The sequence below is a fragment of the Lygodium microphyllum genome, chromosome 5, assembly GCF_053477565.2.
Source record: "Lygodium microphyllum isolate KBCC chromosome 5, Lygodium_microphyllum_v1.1.10, whole genome shotgun sequence".
NCBI lineage: Eukaryota > Viridiplantae > Streptophyta > Polypodiopsida > Schizaeales > Lygodiaceae > Lygodium > Lygodium microphyllum.
The window spans coordinates 116,275,780-116,296,722 of record NC_141139.1 but is presented as its reverse complement, the minus strand read 5'-3'; the positions used below and the strand labels follow the sequence as shown (position 1 = coordinate 116,296,722).

Genomic DNA, 20,943 nt, shown 5'->3' with positions numbered 1-20,943 from the left:
AGGAGGTTGTAACCACTTTATGCCAAGTTGAACCCGAAAGTTATACCTACATATTTGGCCTCTAGTCATCTGCCCACTAAGCCATGTTGGGTTTCGATCAGTCTCTGAGCTATGCAAATGCACCTCTGAGCCATGCCTTACCTTGGGCTCCTAAGCTTCTCGATAGACCATGTCATGATCATGCTCATGTTACATCTCTCTCATTTTTATATCTCCATTTGAGAATCATTGTACAAGTTTCGATACTCCCTATTTCAAGTTTTTATTTTAACTATATTTACCATCACATGTTCAGACATTCATGATCCAAAGGGAGCCTATATATTGAGACCCTATCAATTGTGCTTTCAGATCAAATCAATTGATAGCGTCCCAATATATAGATTAAGGGGTGCACCTAAACCTTTGACCCTTATTTAATGCTAAGTGGTGTAAAAGGTGCTCATACCTGTTACACCTTTATTTAATGCTAAAATATGTAAAAGGTGTTCACACCTCGGCGCACACTTTTATACACACTAATGTGTGCGCACCCACGGGGATGAATAAAACTAACAAATCTCCCTTCGGATCATGGATGATTAAACCCATGATACAAAATATAGAAAAAAGGGAAATTGGAAAGTCTTACCTCAAAGAGGCAACATCATCTTATCATGTACAATAATTTTGGAGAGAAGATACATAAGCGAAAGAGATCTAACATGAGTTAGGCATGACATGATCTACCGATACGCTCAGGGACCTGAACTGGGATATGGTTCAAGGGTGAGCTAGGTCATGACATGGTCTACCAACAAGCTCAAGGACATGAACTTGCACATGGTTCAGAGGTGCACGTGCATGGCTCAAAGGCTGATTAAAAGCCAACATGGCTCGGAGACACTGGCAAATGACTAGAGGCCAAGAACCCAAGTATAACTTTCAGGCTCAGCTCAGAACTCATACAAGAAGTTGATATAACCCCACCTAAAACATAACTCCTTTGAGAATTGAAAGCAAAGGAAATAAAAAGAAAACTTATTTTGGATTTAAAACCAGGCAAATGACTCCACACAATTATTTAATAATTGATGAAAGGTCTTAGCACATGTGCGCATGGCCAATATCCACTTTCAATTACATTTTTGTTCTTCTTTGCTTTTTATTCAAGATTTTATTTTTACTTTTTAAAATTCTGACAAGATTTAAAATGCCCCCTCAATGTCGATGTCAAGGACATTGCAATCAATGTCAATCACTTGTGATAATGTCACCAAGCACTAGATGCTTGGCGGATCATTTCATGCCTCATGCTAAAGGTGAAGAACCCGAGCAATCTTCAATGTATCGTAGGAGGCCTCAATTAGATAAAGGGCTCCGACACGAAAAGCCCCATATTTTGCCAATGAAATTTTGTACATTCAAGCTTAGATTAAAACAGCCCCAAACTCCAAAAAAGAAATTTGAACAAATTTATGCATGCATGTGAACTGCCTTTGTAAAAAACAAATATTAGCTTTGATTAAGTAAGGCTTAAAAATAAGCTCATCTTTGGCACAATGTTTAATCAAAGGGTTGTGTTGGATGTCATGGAGAACAAGAGCCCACAAATGACACAAGGATGGTGATGTGGCATGGCCCAAGTTAAACTGTGCATGCCATAAACTACATAATAGAGAGCAATCAAGGGGCGTATATCAAAAAACTTCTTCTTTTTCTTCATTGGTATGCAACAGCCCTAGGTATATTATGCACAACACGCAGGGTCTTGGGTGGCTAGTGGACACACAACGTTGAGCTACCAAGGCAGCACGGGTATCACAAGTAGCACCATAGGAGAATATTCTGATGCCATTGTTGACGAGGAGCCCGCAAAAGATAAGACATGATCTAAGGAAAATGGAACTCCCGGGGGGGGGGGGAAGATGGATGGTTGTGTGTGTGAGCCCTTTGATGCAAAAAAATTGGTCCCTATTGTCTACTATTTGGCAGGATGTGGTTGGCACATCACTATGCCGCTTTGATTGGTGGGTCTTTGTCGACCCAAAACCCTTTCTTCGATACCATAGTTGCCAAGAAACTCGTTTCATGCCTATGCATTTCAGAAACCTATAAAACACCGATTTTAAATTTTCAAAAAGATCCTACCCTAAAAAAGGTATTTGAACTTTTATAATTAACATTGATTCATGTGAAACATTGACATGGACATTGACACAGATTGCAAGAATTTTTCTATTTTTGTTATCTATGATGCATGCATATAATGATGCTTTGTCTATAATTAAACCTAATATTGTCATGGGTAATGGACTATGATGCATGTATATGTTGATGCTATGTCAAATCCGTTGGGTATTTGACTCACGCCTCACTTACGCCTACGCTCATATGGGAGTGTCGGTGATCAGTAGGACACTGGAGCACTTTTTACTCTCGGTAGGAGAGGTTTTTTCCCCCAAACTTATAGTCTTATTGTCGTATGTGCTTATGTGCTTATGTTACACACTTATGGGCACTTAGTGTGTGTCGGGTGTGAACACCCCCTACAACCCTAAGGTTTAACGGTTGTACTTTGTACTTTCATGTTACGCTCTTTCAGTCTATTGGATTAGGTGTCGTGCTTCACTCTGTCTCTCTCACTCTCACACTGTCTACTGCACTCTCAGCTGCATTTCGATCCTATCACCATCTTTACATTTGGTATCAGAGCAGTCTGCAGTCTGCAGACTATAGCCCCCACTGTCTGCGGCCCCCGTCAGTTCTGCAGCTCTCGCCAGTAGCTGAAGGCACCATCAGTACCTGTGTACGCCACCTGTCCCAGCAGCGCCTCATCCTCGTCAAGAACGACCTGCAGCTCGTCACCCGTACTTCTCGTTAGCTCCACCGGCCTGTTCGTCAGCTCGCCACAGCGACTGGGTCACCTCCATCGTTTGCCCCATCATCGACTCTGACATAATCGTGTCCGCCTCCCGCGACAAGTCCCTGGTGGTCTGGTCCCTCACGCCCGTTCGCATCGTCGACGTTGCAGCGCCACGTCGTCCGCCTGCGATTTGACAGTCCGCCTACTCCACGTCAGCTACCCGCCCGACTGCTCCGTCAGCCTGCGACCTGACCAGCGTCTGCCCAGTCCACGTCAGCTACCCACCCGACTGCTCCGTCTGCCAGCAACCTGACCAGCGTCCGCCCTGTCTGTCCACGTCAAGTAATTTGAAAATTTTAAATATATATATATTTTTTCATTTTATTCCAGAACAAAGTTTTGGAAGAGGAGGTTCATACGCAGCAGGCACAGCATATAGGATACAAGTGTGGGACAAATTCGTTGCAAATTTCTGGGCACATTCTTCAGAAATTTTGGGGCTTTTATGTATTTTGAGGACAGTTGCATATGAACTGCAGTTACAGTCACAGAAAGACTATTTTGAACACATTGGAGGCAAAAAATTTGGGGATTTTGATATTACAGTGTTGCTGAGCACTGTTTGCACCTTGGGAAGCGTGCATTAAAGACAGTTTTTGACAGAGTACGCCCTTGCACATTAATTGCAGAAGTGTGCTTGCTGCAATTTCTGGAAATTTACAGATTTCCAGTCCTTACTGCTTTGACATTGCTCATTTGTCTTTGGAAATTTGTCATCATGGCAAATCAGGGAGGTGATGTATTTACGTATGTATCCAAGGAAGACAGATTGGACGGAAACAATTATTCGCTATGGTCATTCATGATGAAGAATGTATTAGTGGCCAAGAATTTATGGGATTATGTCAGTGGAGAGGAAACTCGACCGGGAGTTGTAGCTCCCGTTACTCCTCCTCCTCAAGGGGCACGTGGACAATGGGGACCTCAGCCCGCTCCACCTCAGCCACTTCCTCCAAGAACTGCAGCTCAAAAAGCTTGGGATACACATGATGCACAGGACTTGTCGCTGATTGCTTTGGCAGTTCAGCGGTCCATCATTCCTCACATTCGTTCAGCATCTTCTTCACGAGATGCATGGCTGACTTTGGAGCATATGTTTGCAGGAAAGAATGAGACTCGGATCTCTTTCTTGAAGAAAGAGTTAGAGACTTTGAAGATGAATGAGGGTGATTCTATGCAAGATCACTTGAATAAAATTCAGGACTTAAGGGAGCACCTCATGAATATAGATGAGTACTTTTCGGATGCACAGTTGATATCCACCACCTTGAATTCCTTACCTCCTTCGTACTTGTCTTTTCATACTGCATTGAACCTCACCATGAGGATTGCCGAGCACCCACTCACTTTTATTCAGCTAGTTAGTTTGCTTCTAGAGGAGGAGCAAACAAGGAAAAATAGTGGTGTGGATGCTATAGTCTCTGAGCAAGCTTTTGTGGCAAGACAAAAAGGCAAAAACAGCAAGGTGAAAAATGCTCCACAGAGTTCTGGCACTTCGGGCACATCACAGAATCAGACACAAGGGGGGACGCAAGCTAAAAAGGGAAAATGTCATTATTGTAAGAAGCCAGGCCACTATATCACTGAGTGCAGGAAGCGCATTGCCAAAGAGAAGAAGGAGTCAGGAATGTCTGTTTCTACTACTTCTTCCACTGCTAGTGAGTCCGCGTCCTTTGTTGTGAACAAGGACTATTGTTTTTACACTTGCAGTTACGACATCTCTTGGGCCGATAGAGCACTTAGCTCTACAGAGGATGCTGACACTTGGTTCTTTGACAGTGGTGCTTCTAGACATATTACATCTCGCAGAGATCTGTTTGCTTCAGTTAGTGCACCTCCCGTTGGGAAATCTGTACAGTGTGCCAATAATGCATCATACCCTGTTCGTGGTATTGGGGAGATTCAGCTCACAGCCATTGATGGCTCTATTCTCCGCCTGCAGGATGCTTTGTTTGTGCCTGGAATCAAGAAGAATTTGCTTTCTATTTCTTCTTTGGCACGTTGTGGTTTGCAGGTCACATTTGATGATGACCGTTGCATGGTTAGAGATAAAGAAAGCATGACTTTGGTCTTGACAGGATCTTTGTGTTATGGTTTATATGAGTTGGATGCTCTTTCAGTAGATCAGTCGGCATACTTGACATCCACTCTTACTCCTGCTATGATACAGGCGGAGTTATGGCATGCTCGTTTGGGGCATGTAAACTTTGGCAACTTGATGCTTTTGCAGTGTACTCAGATGCTGGATGGCTTACCTCTCTTGGAGAGACCTCCTGAGCACTTATGCAAGGGAAGCATTTTGGGGAAAATGCATCGTTTCTCATTTCCCTGTGATGTTGCTTTCAGAGCAACAAGCAGATTGCAGTTGGTGCATTCAAATGTTTGTGGGCCTATGCAAACAATGTCATCGGGCGGTTGTTATTATTTTGTGACATTCATTTATGACTTTACACGTTTTTGTTGGGTCTACTGTTTGAAAAAGAAGTCAGAAGTGTATGATGCATTTTTGGCTTTCAGTGCACTTGTTGAAAATCAATCTGGATGCAAAATTAAGACTCTCCGTTCGGACCGAGGGGGGGAATACATGTCCTCTATGCTGAATTCTTTTTTGAAGCAGAAAGGCATAGTCCATTAGTACACTACTGCCTATACTCCACAGCAGAATGGGGTAGCAAAGAGGAAGAATCGGTCACTCATGGAGATGGCCAGATGTATGCTGAAGGCAAAGAGCTTGCCTCATAGTTTTTGGATAGAAGCAGTCATGTGTGCTTGCCATATTTTGAACAAATGCCCTACCAAAGCCTTGAAGACCATCACACCTTTTGAGGCTTGGAACAGTCGTAAACCTTCTGTTGGCCACTTCCGTACCTTTGGGTGTCTAGTCTATGCCCATATTCCACATGTACTTAGAAAAAAGTTGGACAACAAGGCTGTTAAGTGCATTTTTATGGGATATAGCAATGAAAGCAAAGGCTACAGACTCTATGATCCCATTACAAAGAAGGTTTTTGTCAGCAGGGATGTTTTTGATGAAAAATCAGAATTATCCTTGGCTGGTTTGGACACATATCAGGCTGCCCGTGATGTTTTTGAAGGGCTGCTGCCCATTACTTTTGGTGATTCAGCTGGAGCTTCAGAAAATGAACCTAATGTTCAGCCAGCTGCTCCTATGGAAAGTGCAGAAATTCAACCATTGGCTGATCGGAATATTCAGCATAATGCTGAAACTAAAATTCAGCAAGAGCTTGCACACAGTCAGGAAGCTAGATAGTTACCTAGATGGTATTTGCAGTCTATGCAAGATAGTCCTTTGGATGCACCCATGGCTGGTCGTACTAGAAGGCAAACTCGTTTGCATGATTCAGCACATACCATGGAGTTTGTTAATATACCATGGAGTTTGTTATGGCAGCAAGTACTTTTGATAATGAAGAGCCTGAATGTTTTGAGGATGCACAACACAGTGTGCATTGGATGGCAGCAATGCAAGCTGAATTAGATTCTATTACTAAGAATCAAACTTGGGATTTGGTGTCTTTGCCATTTGGAAAGAAAGCCATTGAAACGAAATGGGTCTACAAATTGAAAAGGAAAGCAGATGGATCCATTGATAAATACAAGGCACGGCTTGTAGCTAAAGGCTACGCACAGAAAAAGGGCATTGACTATGACGAGACATTTGCTCCTACTTCCCGTATGACGACCATCAGGTCTATGATTGCTTTGGCTGCACATTATGGTTGGACAGTGCATCAGCTGGATATCAAGACTGCATTTTTACATGGGGAACTTCAGGAGGAAGTTTATGTACAGCAGTCCATTGGTTTTGCAGTTGAAGGCTCAAAACATTTGGTATGCAAGCTCAAAAAGGCACTATATGGTTTGAAACAAACTCCTAGAGCTTGGTATGCAAAAATAGATGCTTTCTTGCTTGGTCAGGGGTTTCTAAACAGCTCATCTGAGTCTACCCTTTACGTATGTAAAGAAGGGGGATCTATGCTAATTATATGTCTTTATGTTGATGACCTTTTGCTCACTGGAACACATGCTAATCAGATTTCAACATTCAAACAAAATTTGCAGCAAACTTTTGACATGTCTGACTTGGGAGTTTTGCATTACTACTTGGGCATCCAGTTCATACATGATGCTCGAGGTATTGGGCTATCACAGTCAAGGTATATTGGGCAGCTTCTTGAGAAGTTTGGCTTACAGGATTGCAAGCCAGTTTGTACCCCCATGGAACCTGGACTAAAACTGTCATTACATGATGACAGTGATTTGTTTGATATACATACATATGCTCCTGCAGTTGGATGTCTTATCTACCTATGCAACACTAGGCCGGACATACAGTTTGCAGTTTCAGCTTTGAGCAGGTATATGCATCAGCCACGTATGTCACATTGGAAAGCTGTCAAGCGTGTTTTTCGTTACTTGCAAGGTACTCGATCTCTTGGGTTGCTTTATGCCAAGGGGGGACCACTGCAGTTACATGCTTACAGTGATTCTGATTGGGCTGGTGATTATGATACACGTCACTCCACTAGTGGCAATTGTTTCTTTCTTGGCTCTTCTTGCATTTCTTGGCTTAGCAAGAAACAATCCACTGTTGCCACATCGTCATGTGAAGCTGAATACAAGGCAGCTTTCACTACCACAGTTGAATGCGTATGGCTTAGACGCTTGCTAGCTGATCTGGATGTATCTGTTACGAAGCCTACTCCTTTGTTCACTAACAGTCAGAGTGCCATTGCAGTGGCACGGAACCTAGTGTTTCATGCCCGCACGAAACACATTGAGATCCATTATCACTTTGTCAGAGAGAGGCTACATGCAGGTGATATCAGCCTTGTCTATTATCCTACCACCAGTAATGTGGCAGACATCTTCACCAAAGCTCTTCCTCGTGACAAATTTGAAGCATTTCGCGATGCTTTAAATTTGATATCCTTTGGTGGCGGATGATCCTTGTACTCTTGTCACTCTTCACTCCAGGGGGGTTTGTTGGGTATTTGACTCACGCCTCACTTACGCCTACGCTCATATGGGAGTGTCGGTGATCAGTAGGACACTGGAGCACTTTTTACTCTCGGTAGGAGAGGTTTTTTCCCCCAAACTTATAGTCTTATTGTCGTATGTGCTTATGTGCTTATGTTACACACTTATGGGCACTTAGTGTGTGTCGGGTATGAACACCCCCTACAACCCTAAGGTTTAAGGGTTGTACTTTGTACTTTCATGTTACACTCTTTCAGTCTATTGGATTGGGTGTCGTGCTTCACTCTATCTCTCTCACTCTCACACTGTCTACTGCACTCTCAGCTGCATTTCGATCCTATCACCATCTTTACAAAATCTTCATTTCCATTGTATAGGATTATGAATTATGATAAATTATATCATATGACTCATGGTCTATACATATAAAGTCTCAACATCGTTTTCTTCCATCTTGAATGAAACTCGTTACTAATATTTTAGGACACTCATATGAAACCTATGAAACCCAAAGTGAATGTAGTGATGGAAGCATGGAAAACTATTGTAATAGGCTGCTGAACACAAGAGACAAAGGAAAGAAGAAACGCCGCAAAAGAAAAGAACGCTACACAAAGAAAGAGATGCTCAGGAAATGGAATCCATATACCAACATATAAGACAGTACAAATCAAACGTGAGTCATTGGCTGTCAAGGCATCAACACCAGCTCCCTCTCTCCACCAGAACGTGATGGTGGTAAATGACATTGACTGAGGAGGAGGAGCCCCAAAATGTAGGCATGAAATAGGACTCAAATAGATGTTGTTTAATTTTGGCTGACTAGCATCATATATGCCAAAGCTGGGATAAAACGACCACAATAAAAATGCCTAAAATAAGTACAATGTACCTAGCCCTAAATGGCATGCGCAAACTCATACATGAATTGATGTATCCACTAACATCCTCTCTCAGATCATGGGTGATCTGGTACAATATAATGATACAATGATAAGAGCCCATCATAGTTCATACAACAATAACCACCAAAAGAGACCCATGGATATCTAGGTAGGGAGTAGCCAACCCACCACCAAGATGCCTTAAAGAGAATCTGAGGTCAATGTCGATCGTACCAGCTCTTGAAAATAGAGAAGAATCGTAGCAATTCTCAATATCTGTCAACGTCTCACAATAGCATACAAGACTATCCTATCAAAAATGCCTCTGAACATATGTGACCATGGATTCTCTCCCTTTGGCCAAACAACCAAAGTGTCCCCTCATGTAAACTTGGACTAGAGCTGTCATAAGGACATGTATTTTTGAAACCTCACTAAACATGTGGATTAATTTTTAATCACATGGTTAAGTAAATGTTGCACATGTGAGGTGTAACTGGGGTTAGAGTAAATTTACGAGCCCGCAACCGGAGGAAATCACGGGATGTCAAAGGCAAAAGTTGCTATAAGTTATGTTGCACATGTACTCAGTGATATCTGGTGTCAATTGTTGGCCTAGGTTATTCATTTGGCCATAAGTGTCAGTTGGTGACACTAGAGAAGTAGCGTTTAATGGTACCTAATGCCAATCTGATGGTCAAAGATGGCGCAGTGACACTCGGGAATGGAAGTTGCCTAGCCCATTTAATTATTGGCCAGTCACATTATTTTTCAGGGCACCGAAATAATTATTAGATTAATTTTCAGTATTTAAAGACTGAAAATTCATATTTAGTTATGGATAATGCTGAAAAAACCATTTGGGAAGGCTATCACTTGTCAAAAATGCCCATGCAAGACTGAGAAACGTCTTTAGAGGCTGGAGAGAGACATTTTTAGTATATTCAGCTTGCATTTAGAGGATCTTCTGAGGCAGCTAGGGGTAGGAGAAGACCAATCAACAACAAGTGATAGCATCTACAAGCTGTTGAGACAGGGCAACAGGAGTAAATGACTGATTTTCTTCAATTCTTTGCATCTACAAGCTATTGTGGTAGGGCAGCAGCTGCATTTGACTGATTTTTAGTCATTCTTTGCGACACAACTCTAAATTTTCTCTCTCTACAGCTTTCTCTCTCTTCTCCCAGCCATTTCAGAGCCTTGCTCCGAAGATCTCAGTATTTGGACCCTTGGAGGCTGAGAAATTGCAAATTTCTCTGCTATAAACCCTAATTTACAGCAGAAATTAGGGCTTGGCAGCAGCCTCGGGAAGCGTGCCAGAAATTGGAAGCTCCAAGACTTGGATTTTTCAAGGCTGAAGGTGAATTTTAGCTAAATTCAGGTGGAGGACTAACCAGCCATTGAATTTGGGGCATTTCCATGGTCTATAAAGTGGGTGAAGGCCAATTAAGTGCCCGAATCAAGGGGCAAATCAGATTGAAGACTTGTTGGTCACTTTGGACAGCAAGGGGAGTTTGGTTTGCGAAGGGGATCGGGAGAATCTCATTGTAAATCAACTTTTTCTTCAATAAAGCTAAAGAAATATCGAAAGAGGCGCCAATTTTAGGGCCAATGGGATGTGCATTGTCCAAGATCAATAGATAAATTTGTATTTTCAGATTTGCATTAATTGTTTACTGCTGTAATTAAGTTGTAATCAAGGATTTACCACCATGGAAGGAAGGCTGGTTACAAGAGCCAAGCCCACTCTCTGTCAAACACTAGCCCATCATGAACTTGGATGTCAATGGACTGTCCCACCTCACCAACCTCTCACACTCCCTCTCAGGCATTGGAGAGTTGTGTGGGATGACCGTATCACCTGCACTAGTGACCTGGAAGGAAGGCCCTTGCAACCATCGCTGGGGAACATAGCTAGAGCCTAAATTTGGACCTAAAGATGAGGAAGACGCGCCAAGAGAGTCATCACCTTGTGTCACCGCCCACACCAGCTCCTACCATAAATCTACTAATGTCTTGCAATCCTTCCAAAGGGTGTCCCTTCTTGCCAGAATAATAGCACTGAGACTTTTTTTCTTTTGTCGTATGGCACCCCTCTCTGAAACTAGAACATCTGAAGCTTCAAGAGATAGCATCCTTACAAAAACTTGAAGTTGAACACAAAAAGGATAAGTAAAGAATGCCTACATGTAGATCATTAGGAGATGTCAGAGGAGCCATGATAAGGGAGATATAGAGAAGATGAGGAGAGGCAAGGGATCTTGAGGGATAAAAGGAGGCCAAAAATACAAATTCACAAGGATTGCACGAGTTCAAATCAGTAAAGAATAATGTGACAGCCCTAAATGGCATGCACAAACTCACACATGAACTAACATATCCGCTAACAGTTTCATGCCTTTCATTTTAGAAACTCTTGGCAACTATGTCCAACACAACCACATATGAAGATTTTGTTTTCATTCCTCCATTTCTGGGGTTATTAGCACAATTGAACAACCCGGAATACTTTTGTTGTTGATTCCACATCTGGCGTGCAAACTCACCTTGCCAAGTTGAAATGTCTCCTACATTGGCAGCTAGACCTTATTCAGCACATTGACCTCCTTTCCAAGGACGTCTTGGTCCCTTGGCATATGGCAATCTCTATTGCTTCTTTGCCATGACTTTTTGTACTCTTTTAGTAATCTCACCTTCTATAAAAGAAATTTATACACGATGGTCTAGAGCCATCCTGCATCTTATAATCGTGTGTAATCTTGTGATTTTGTACTTTTTTCGTAATTAATACAATTACCTATTAAGAGTGAGAGAGAGAGAGAGAGAGTGCATACACCAAAGCTAAAGCACGATGAAAATGATTGATTGATCAAAAAGTACAACTGTAAGGTTGAGGTGCGCACCTAAATCTTTGAGCCTTCTTTAATGCTAAGTGGTGTAAAAGTGTTCACACCTAGACACACACTTTTATACACGCTAATGTGTGTTCACACACGAGGATGAATAATAACTACCAGTTTAAATACTACTAAATTGTGAAATTGCGATATGGATACCTGCAACGAAACAATTTGATCCGTGGTGATTGTATAATGAAGCCAATATCGAGCAATCCTATGTTTAGCAACCGATATTACTAGTATTATCTATCTCAATCACACACTCAAATTAGTGTGTCTTCGATCATACACAGCTGTAATCACTCCAATGTTGACCAACATGGCATTAAAAGAAGCATTTGCAGTCTCCCACTACTGCCACACTACAATCAGCGATGAATTCGCACAAATTTCAATCCTAGACCAATCCAATTCATCGAATGAGACCTCAACTCTAATTGTCCAATAATCCTCGAGCTTTTGTTGGGTTTTACTCATACCTACACTCACCTGGGAGTGTCAATGATCCGCACATAGGACACTAGGATACTTTTTACTCTTCATAAGAGAGGTTTTTTCCCCCCAATCACTTTTATTTTCATCTGTGTATTTACATTAACATTTTGGTCACTTACCACACGATACACACATCTGTGTGTGTGAACGTGCTTTAAGTCACTTAACCCTAAAGTCTAAGGGTTGTACTTTGTACTTCGCACTTCACATTCTATTATGCATATAGTCGTGTTGTGACCACTCCCTCTCTCTATTAGTAGTGTACACTTATTTCTGCTCTATTGCTATACTTCAATCTTACATTTCATATCAGAGTTGTTCAACCAGCTGTCTCTCTGCTCTCTTCACTGTCAGCTCAGCCCACGTATTGCCCCTGCCTGTGGCAACTTGTGTTTCTAACTCGCCTTCTCTATTCTACTCAACCTCTGCAACCTGCCATGGCTGTTCAGAACAGTTCGAAAACCCTAATTTCACAGGCGCAGTCCAAAAAACCCTAATTTCAAAGATGCGGTCCAGAAACCCTAATTTTGTAGGCACAGTCCAAAACTGCCACGTCAACACTTGCACAGTCCAGAACTGCTCCAGATCTGTTCCAGCCTACCACATCAGCAGCCACGCAGCTCACAACTGGTGGTTGCTCTTGAATTGCCACATCAGCATATTTTCAGATCCGTGCAGCTGCTACAGGTGTATTTTATTATTTTAGTCAGAATTTCAGAGCCAAAGCAAAGGGCTTTTGTAGAAACAAGTCAATTTTTGCTTCAGCAAGTGCTTCAATGCACGAATTGAAGAAATTTGCAAACATTTGGATCAAAAAATTTGGGATTTTTGTATTTTTGCAAACATTGACATATGTAATGTGTTTTTAGTCTAAAATTGACTAAAACTATGCACATTGGACAATCAAATTTTGGGGCTTCCAATTTTTGGCACGCTTCCCAAGGTTGCTGCTAAACCCTAATTTTTGCTATATATTAGTGTTTACAGAAGAGAAATCTGAAATTTCTCAGCCTCCAAGGGTCCAAATGCTGAGATCTTCGGAGCAAAGCTGTGAAATGGCTGGGAGATGAAAGGGAAAGCTGTAGAGAGAGAAAATTCAAAGTTTTGTCGGGAAGAATGACTAAAAATCAGTCAAATGCAGCTGTTGCCCTGCCACAACAGCTTGTAAATGCAAAGAATTGAAGAAAATCAATCATTTACTGCTGCTGCCCTGTCTCAACAGCCTGTAGATGATGTCTCCTATTGTTGATTGGTCTTCTCCTACCCTTGGCAGCCTCAAAAGGTCCTCCAATGGCTACAAATCAAACTAGCAACCTCTCCTCTCTCTCTCTTGCAAGTTGAATTTATAAAAATGCCTCTCCAACCTCTAAAGACGTTTTTCAGTCTTACATGGGCATTTTTGACAAGTGGCAACATTCCCAAAAAAAATTTCCAGCATTTTTCATAATTAAATATTAATTTTCAGTCTTTAAATACTAAAAATTAATCTAATAATTATTTCGGTGCCCTGAAAAATAATCTGATTGGCCAATAATTAAATTGGCTAGGCAACTTCCATTCCCGAGTGTCTCTACACCATCTTTGACCATCAAATTGGTGTCAGATACCATCAAACGCCACTTCTCTAGTGTCACCAACTCACACTTATGGCCAAATGGATGACCTAGGCCAACGACTGGTACCAGATACCACCAAGTACATGTGCGGCATAACTTATAGCAACTTTTGCCTTTGACATCATGTGATTTCTTCGGATCCCAAGCTCGTAAATTTACTTTAACCCTAGTTGCACCTCACATGTGCAATATTTACTTAATCATGTAATTAAAAATTAATCCACATGTCAAGCGAGGTTTCAAAAATACATGTCCTCATGACAGCCCTCCCCCTTGAAATCTTTGCAATCGTCCTCGATTGCACTGCCAAATGCATCAAAAGCAAAGTACTACACTTGAATTTCCATAGGGCATCATAGTCAACACAACATTGCGCACTGCTGTTCAACCATTCCTATGCCCAACATATGCTGAAAATTACCAGCCAACATAACATAGCATAAGACTCACAAAGAATCTCAAAAACATTGCCAGATTATCATGTGACATATCCATTTATCATGAGTTTAACTCATCTCGTAAAACCAAACCAAAGTATAGCGAAAACCAAGCATAAACCATGGCTAAAACATCAATGGCATCATAGCATATGATGTTGTCCATGGAACTAGATATAAACCATTGAAAACTGAGCATAATCTGATCATAAACTGATCACCTTTTGATCTGAGAACTAATCACAAACTACTGCAAATGTTACCCCAAACTCATCACAAACTCATTGCGAAAACTGACCAGCAATTAGTGCAAAAGCTGATGTACAACTTATCCAAAAAGTGACCCTAAACGGTTCTCAAGCTTATCAAAAACTGAGCTGAAACTGATCAAAATTTGTCTCAAAATTGAGGCAAAATTCATGCTAAAATTGATCATAAGCTGATGCAAAAGTATAGTTTCAGTGCTCGGGTGAAACTCATACTCATCTGCATACATCTCACAGTAACTAATACACTAAGTAGTGATCTCATGGCAAACATACTGTCAGCACAGTACCTTGGATACATGTTGAATACATCCAAGATCCACTACATACGAGAGTTGTCCATAACTAGAGGAGGGAAAGTGCTACCTCCCCCTTGAGCATTAGGTAATACTCCGGACCCTTGCTCTACTAAACCTGACGGAGGCCGCGAACTAAAGTCACCTCTAACTGAAAGGCATCTAGGTAAAGTTGCAACGACTGAGAATGGTCTGTCAAGTCATCCTCTTCCATCCATTTGGCATCCATTGGTGAATAATTCTGAAATTTCACCAATGAAATTTCACCAAGTATCTCCTGGGAACTTTACCTTTCACTTTTTTTTCCTTATGTGCCAAAATTTACTCATGTACCAAAATCTCATCTAGCTGCTCAACCTCTGACTGAGCACACATATCCTCTGGCACATCACCATGAAAAGGCCTCAACAAACTGACACGAAAGGCATTGTATATCCGCCAATGTGGAGGTAATTTCAGCTGATATGCCACATCGATGATCTTCTCCAATACCTTGAAGGACCCACAGTACCTTATACTCAACTTTGGATACAATCTTTCTCTTCATGGAGCTTCAAGTTTTTTTTTTTTTTTTTATGTTATGAAGTTTCAATAATTTTCATCTTGAAAGAATCCTATTTCTTACGCTTTATGTGGATGATATGCTTATTGTTGGTAAGCATAAAAGCCAAATTAATGCATTGAAAAGACATCTAAATTCAACCTTTTCCATGAAGGATTTAGGTGCAATTGAACACATTTTGGGCATGCATGTAACAAGAGATAGGGAGCAGCAGCTCTTACTTCTCTCACAAGAAAAGTATATCCGCAAAGTACTTGATCGTTTTTCTATGGCAGATGCTAAGCCTCTTGGTGTTCCTTTACCACCATATCTTATGCTTAGCAAAGCAAATTGCCCAAAAGATGATAAGGCAGGCAGCTCTATAAAGGATGTTTCTTATGCTTCAGCTTGTGGTTCACTCATGTAAGCTATGGTTGCCACTAGACCTGACATTGCTCATGCAATGGGAATTGTGAGCAAGTTTACGTCAAATCCTGGCAAAGCACATTGGGAAGCAGTGAAATGCATCTTGCGGTACCTTAAGGGCACACAAAGAAAATGTATTTACTATGGAAAGGGTATGTTAGATTTGTAGGGGTATTGTGAAGCTTCAAAAGAAGTTGTTTGGCTTGGTTGTTTGGTTAAGGATTTTGGGCTGCCCACCAAAACACCTATACTTGGATGTAATAGTCACAGTGATGTATGCCTAGCTAAGAATGCCATGTTTCATGCACGTACCAAACATATTGATGTTTGGTATCATTTTATCAAACAGGTTTTGGATGATGGTCTAGTCACACTGACTAAGATCAAATCGCAGGATAACCCTACAGATGTTCTCACTAAAAGTCTTGCAAAGGCTCAACATGAGCATTGCATTAGGCTTGTGGGAGTCAGTTAAAGGTTCGCTTAGAACCTTTAAGTGGGAGGTGTTGGGTGTAAAGGCCCCTGACACTCTCCCATGTATATATTACTTTACACATGTGAACTCACCCTAGTGGGTGTAAGTGTACCATACCCTAAGTATAAATACATTCTTTTATTCTTTGTGTGTACCACACTAGTACACACCTGTCCGTCGACTCTCACTCTCACACTCGCTCACTGTTCAGCACCTCGATTGACGTGTGTGCTCTCTCTGCTTCTGCTCGTACTCATCAGCTCATGGTGCATATAATCATGTAAACCTTTTCGCAAGGGCAGAGTTGAAGTGCTCATGGGGTGCAGGGTATTGCCAATCCCATAGTTCAAATGCAACTCCAGTGTTGTCAAACATACAGTTGTAATGGAGTTTCTGGTAATTAATATGATTACCCTTTACACACACACACACACACACACAGAGGACAGCACACATTTTGCAGGCTGCGACAGCAGAAATACTGCAGTTACAATTCAAAGAGTTGATTAAAAACAGCTTTGGAAAAAGAGAATATATTGCAACAATTGAGATCATGGAAGTGTTGGAAACGATATTTCCCACACATTAATCCATGGTATTGTCATAACGATAAATCTAGTTGTGATTTCCCCTTAACAAAAAAGAAAGGTGCAGGTAAGTACTAAGAATCATTGCTAAGGCTATTGCCTACAGCAGCCCTAACAGGGAAAGAGTTCCACTAATTCATGCTCTACATTTGTGGCAGGCAATTCAGGAATTGCATCCTCCAAAGGATGAATCCAGAGTCTTCCCAAGGTTTCTACACCAGCACACAAACCTGAAGCCTCTATATTAGGACAGACATCCACCTAGACAATGGGGGAGGGCACTAGCCTTGTGTTTATAGATCTTGAAGAGAACTACACCAACTCTCCCATACATCTTGTATGGCACTTATGTAGCTCAGCAACCAGACCACATACAGCATGCTGTACTTTGTGCTTGTTTTTTGGACCTTCTAGCTATCCTTAATTTTTCCTTTCATTGCCATGCCACATGCAGCAACATTGCAAAATGCCTGCTATTAACATCACTGCTCATCAACCAATGCAGCCTCAAGTAATGATTTTTTTAAAGAATAAATACACAGCCAAATAAGTATGACTAGTTTTTTCATGAGAAGGCTGATAGATGTCATGTCAACTCAAGTGTCTCATGTTGTTAACTGTCAATGTAAAGGACTGTAGCCATTAATGTAAAGGCCTTTACCTTATCACCATTGATTGTTGTCCCTATGTACTAGAGGAAAATCTCATAAGAAGAAAACAATCCAACAAGCATAAAAACAAAATAACCCGGGTGTGTATGCTCTCTCCTCTATGAACACCCTGATTTAAATTCATGGAAGTATAAAAGAGGTGAAACATCATTTTAAACTGATGGTTAATACAGGCTTAGAAATAAGGAAAATGTATCAATGAATGGATGTGATTATATGTCATCGCCCCTTCAGGGTTTTCTTTAACAAGTGGTAACTGTGGGAAAACTATCACTGTTTGTTTTTCAAAGGAAAACTTCTTTATAAATATAGCAACAAAGTCACAAAAAAGGTCATTGACAAATGGCCATGATCAGAAAATTCAAAAACTTAAAATGAAACTAACCTGGAAAAAAGAGCAGTAATGCCAAAAAGGAATGGTAGGCATGGAACCATAATTGCAAGACATGCCATAGCAAGAGCATAGAATAAAGTCTCAGAATCCCAAGAAGTTGAATGTTTGAAGTTACCTGCATGGACATTGGGGGATAAAAAAATTTTAATCTTTCTTCTCGTACTCTCAGCAGATTTAATAGTATGAAGAATCAAACATGAGAAAGTAAGAACAGATAGAACTGGGTGCTGAAATACCCTTAGTCGAATCATATTGAAGTACAGCACTTGATGAAACTGCTCCCAAAGATGACCTCCCCCATCCAAACATGGCCTCCAAATACCAGCCATATGTTAAAGCAAAAAGGAAAAACGTCCATTCATATAACAGTAAAAGCCCTGTGAGCGGCATGACCTGAAAGACAGATGAAGTGCAGTTATAATCATTATGACAGTGTAAGATAATTTCAAAAGTAAGTTTCATAACCCAACAAACAAAGTGATAGTGATATCAGCAAAAGGAATAGCCCATGATTTGTGCCGCACTTACTGTATTTATATATAGGTGAATGCTTTGGGATTTTTAATAGATGTAGCCTCAAGGGAGTGGAGCAATTATGCATTAATGTCCTACTTTTGTATTGAGAATTGTATGCATCATAGTACCGGGCGGTTCTGAGCTTCAAGTGATGCTTTAGGCTTTTTAATAGATGTAGCCTCAAGGGAGTGGAGCAATTATGCATTAACGTCCTACTTTTGTATTGAGAATTGTATGCATCATAGTATCGGGTGGTTCTAAGCTTCAAGTGATTAAGCATCCACTCCCAACAAATCTTTCAAAAAAGAAATCAAATACAGCCTCCCAACTACAGATTACCCATTGAGAACTCTCACCAAGTGATCTGATTAAGCCTTTAGGTAGGCCTCATTGATCTTGTACCTTTTCAACGAATACATACTGTGTGGTCAGCATTCACATCACTACTCTTCCTAAAGGAAAGAATCAATTAAAGTCTGCAGAAGTCTTTCAATACATTTCAAATGTGGCATCCAAGCCATACATAAATTTTCAGGACTAAAACGACCAATTTGGGGAATCCCTTGATAAGTTAAATGAATAATATTCATCCAAGGCAAATATATGTGTAAAAATGTATGAGAGCTTACGTTTACCTCTGAAAAACATTAAGAGCAAGCGAGTTCATTCAAAATTAATGAAGTAAACCTAAGCTAATGATGGCCAACCACCTGACACACTGAGCTGACAAAATTTGCAACTAATATTAACAAGGCCATGCACCTAAACATCAACTAGTCCTTCTCCATATCTTATGTCACTATGTGCAACCAAAAAAACCTGAAGCATAACAACTCAGCAGCTGATAGAGCACTTACCTGTCTTGGTATCAAAAACATAGACACACCAGCAGATATTCCCAAGAAAGAAAAACAAGCACCAATTGAAGCAGCCTTCAAAAATGTTGGTAATTTCACATTGCCGGTAAGGTTTGTTGGCACATTAGCATACTGCACAACAATCCACAAGAGAAAATAAGCAAACCAGAGGGGTGGGAACATCTCAGACTGTTCTTCCAAGCCTAACTCTGCCTACAAATAGTGTAGCTGAGAGTTTCAATAATGTGAACTCTCATACAAAAAACAGCTTCGTATAAGATAAGAATGGCAAGAAGCAAGTTTCAAACACAGTTGAGTTAAAGATTATCAATTCACATCAAATGTCTTAAAATATTACATGGATTATAATGCATACTAGGAAACTAGCTGAAACCAGCCTTCCTCCTCAAATAGGGTGGTAAATCATGATCAAGCACTTAATTGCAGCAATTAATAACTCGGCATAAACCGAAATGCACGCATTACCTTAACAATCTTGGACAATAGACACCCGGTGGGCCCCAAAACTAGCACCCCTTTCGGTATTTCTTTATCTTTAATTGCTAATGGACAGTGTACAAGTTGAGATTCCACAATCTCCTTTGACTGATCCAAAAGCCCCTTGCTGTACATACAATCAGGAAGCAAGTTGGGCCACTTGCCCCTTGATTTTCACGTAGGAATTGCACAAATGGAACCACCAACTGGCCAAATGCTACCCCAATTTACATTGGATGACCTAGTATCTCACATCCCTATCAATTCCACGAATTCAAGTGCTAATTTCAGTGTTGTACAATGCCTATTCCTGTTGGCACAGGTCCCAAGGTGGCTGGCAAACCCTAATTTCCCCAAAAATTTAGATTACAGCAGAAATCCTCCTACTATCCACCAAATTTGGTTCAAATCTGCTAAGAATGGCTAAGAAATCCTAAGAACTTTTGAAAAATTACTAGAGAAGGTGAGAGAAAGCCAAGATGAGAGAAAAATCTAATTTTGTTCGCGAGAAAACCTAAAATCTGCATGCTGCCTGCTCCACCCTGCATTTAATGCAGTCACCTACTGCCCAACACCTCCAAAATGTTGTCACCTAGTCAGCAATGTTGTTCCAGCCACTAGAAGGAGTCTCCCTGTCGTCCCTTGCCTACTGAGGCCCCTAAATGGCTTTCTATGGCAAATTGTCGTTCTCTGATCATAAAATGGACCAACAGCTCCCTCTCTCTCTCTCTCTCCAAGGATATAAACTAACCGAATGGCTAAGACCCAACCCCCAAAAAACGTTTTCTCAGTTTGCATAGGCATTTTTGCCAAGTGGCAACCTTCTAAGCCCACTTTTCAGCATTATCCAATTATTTAATTAATTTTCAGAATTATATCATCCTAAAAACTAATTTCAGTCCTTTTGACCCTGTCACTGCTGACACCTATTGGCCAAACAACTATGCTAGGATTAAAACTGACACCAACTGACCCCCAAAGCCCAACTGACATAACTTATTACAACTTTTGCCTTTGACACCCATTGCATCCTCATGAAATAATTGTCAAGTGCATCACATGTGCTAAACAACCTTGCATATTTGATTGATAACTTAATCAAATATTATCGACAAGATTAAAGCATCTTAAAATTTCATGTCTCTATGACAAACCTCCTCAGAATCGCTGCAATCGTC

General features: G+C 40.9%; 1 protein-coding gene across 4 annotated transcripts in view; it reads right to left on the bottom strand.

Annotated features, from left to right (window-relative positions):
* PGSIP6 (plant glycogenin-like starch initiation protein 6) overlaps positions 1–20,943 on the bottom strand; it is a 42,317-nt gene that overhangs the window by 935 nt on the left and 20,439 nt on the right. For 3 of the 4 annotated variants that reach the window (XM_087678309.1, XM_087678311.1, XM_087678312.1), the window contains 3 exons: positions 19,268–19,399; positions 18,131–18,287; positions 17,886–18,009 (listed from right to left, as the gene is read on the bottom strand). In XM_087678309.1, coding sequence (XP_087534435.1) covers positions 17,886–18,009; positions 18,131–18,287; positions 19,268–19,399 — 413 coding nt within the window. The remainder of the gene's footprint in view (positions 1–17,885; positions 18,010–18,130; positions 18,288–19,267; positions 19,400–20,943) is intronic. The other variant, XM_087678310.1, reaches the window with a different exon arrangement.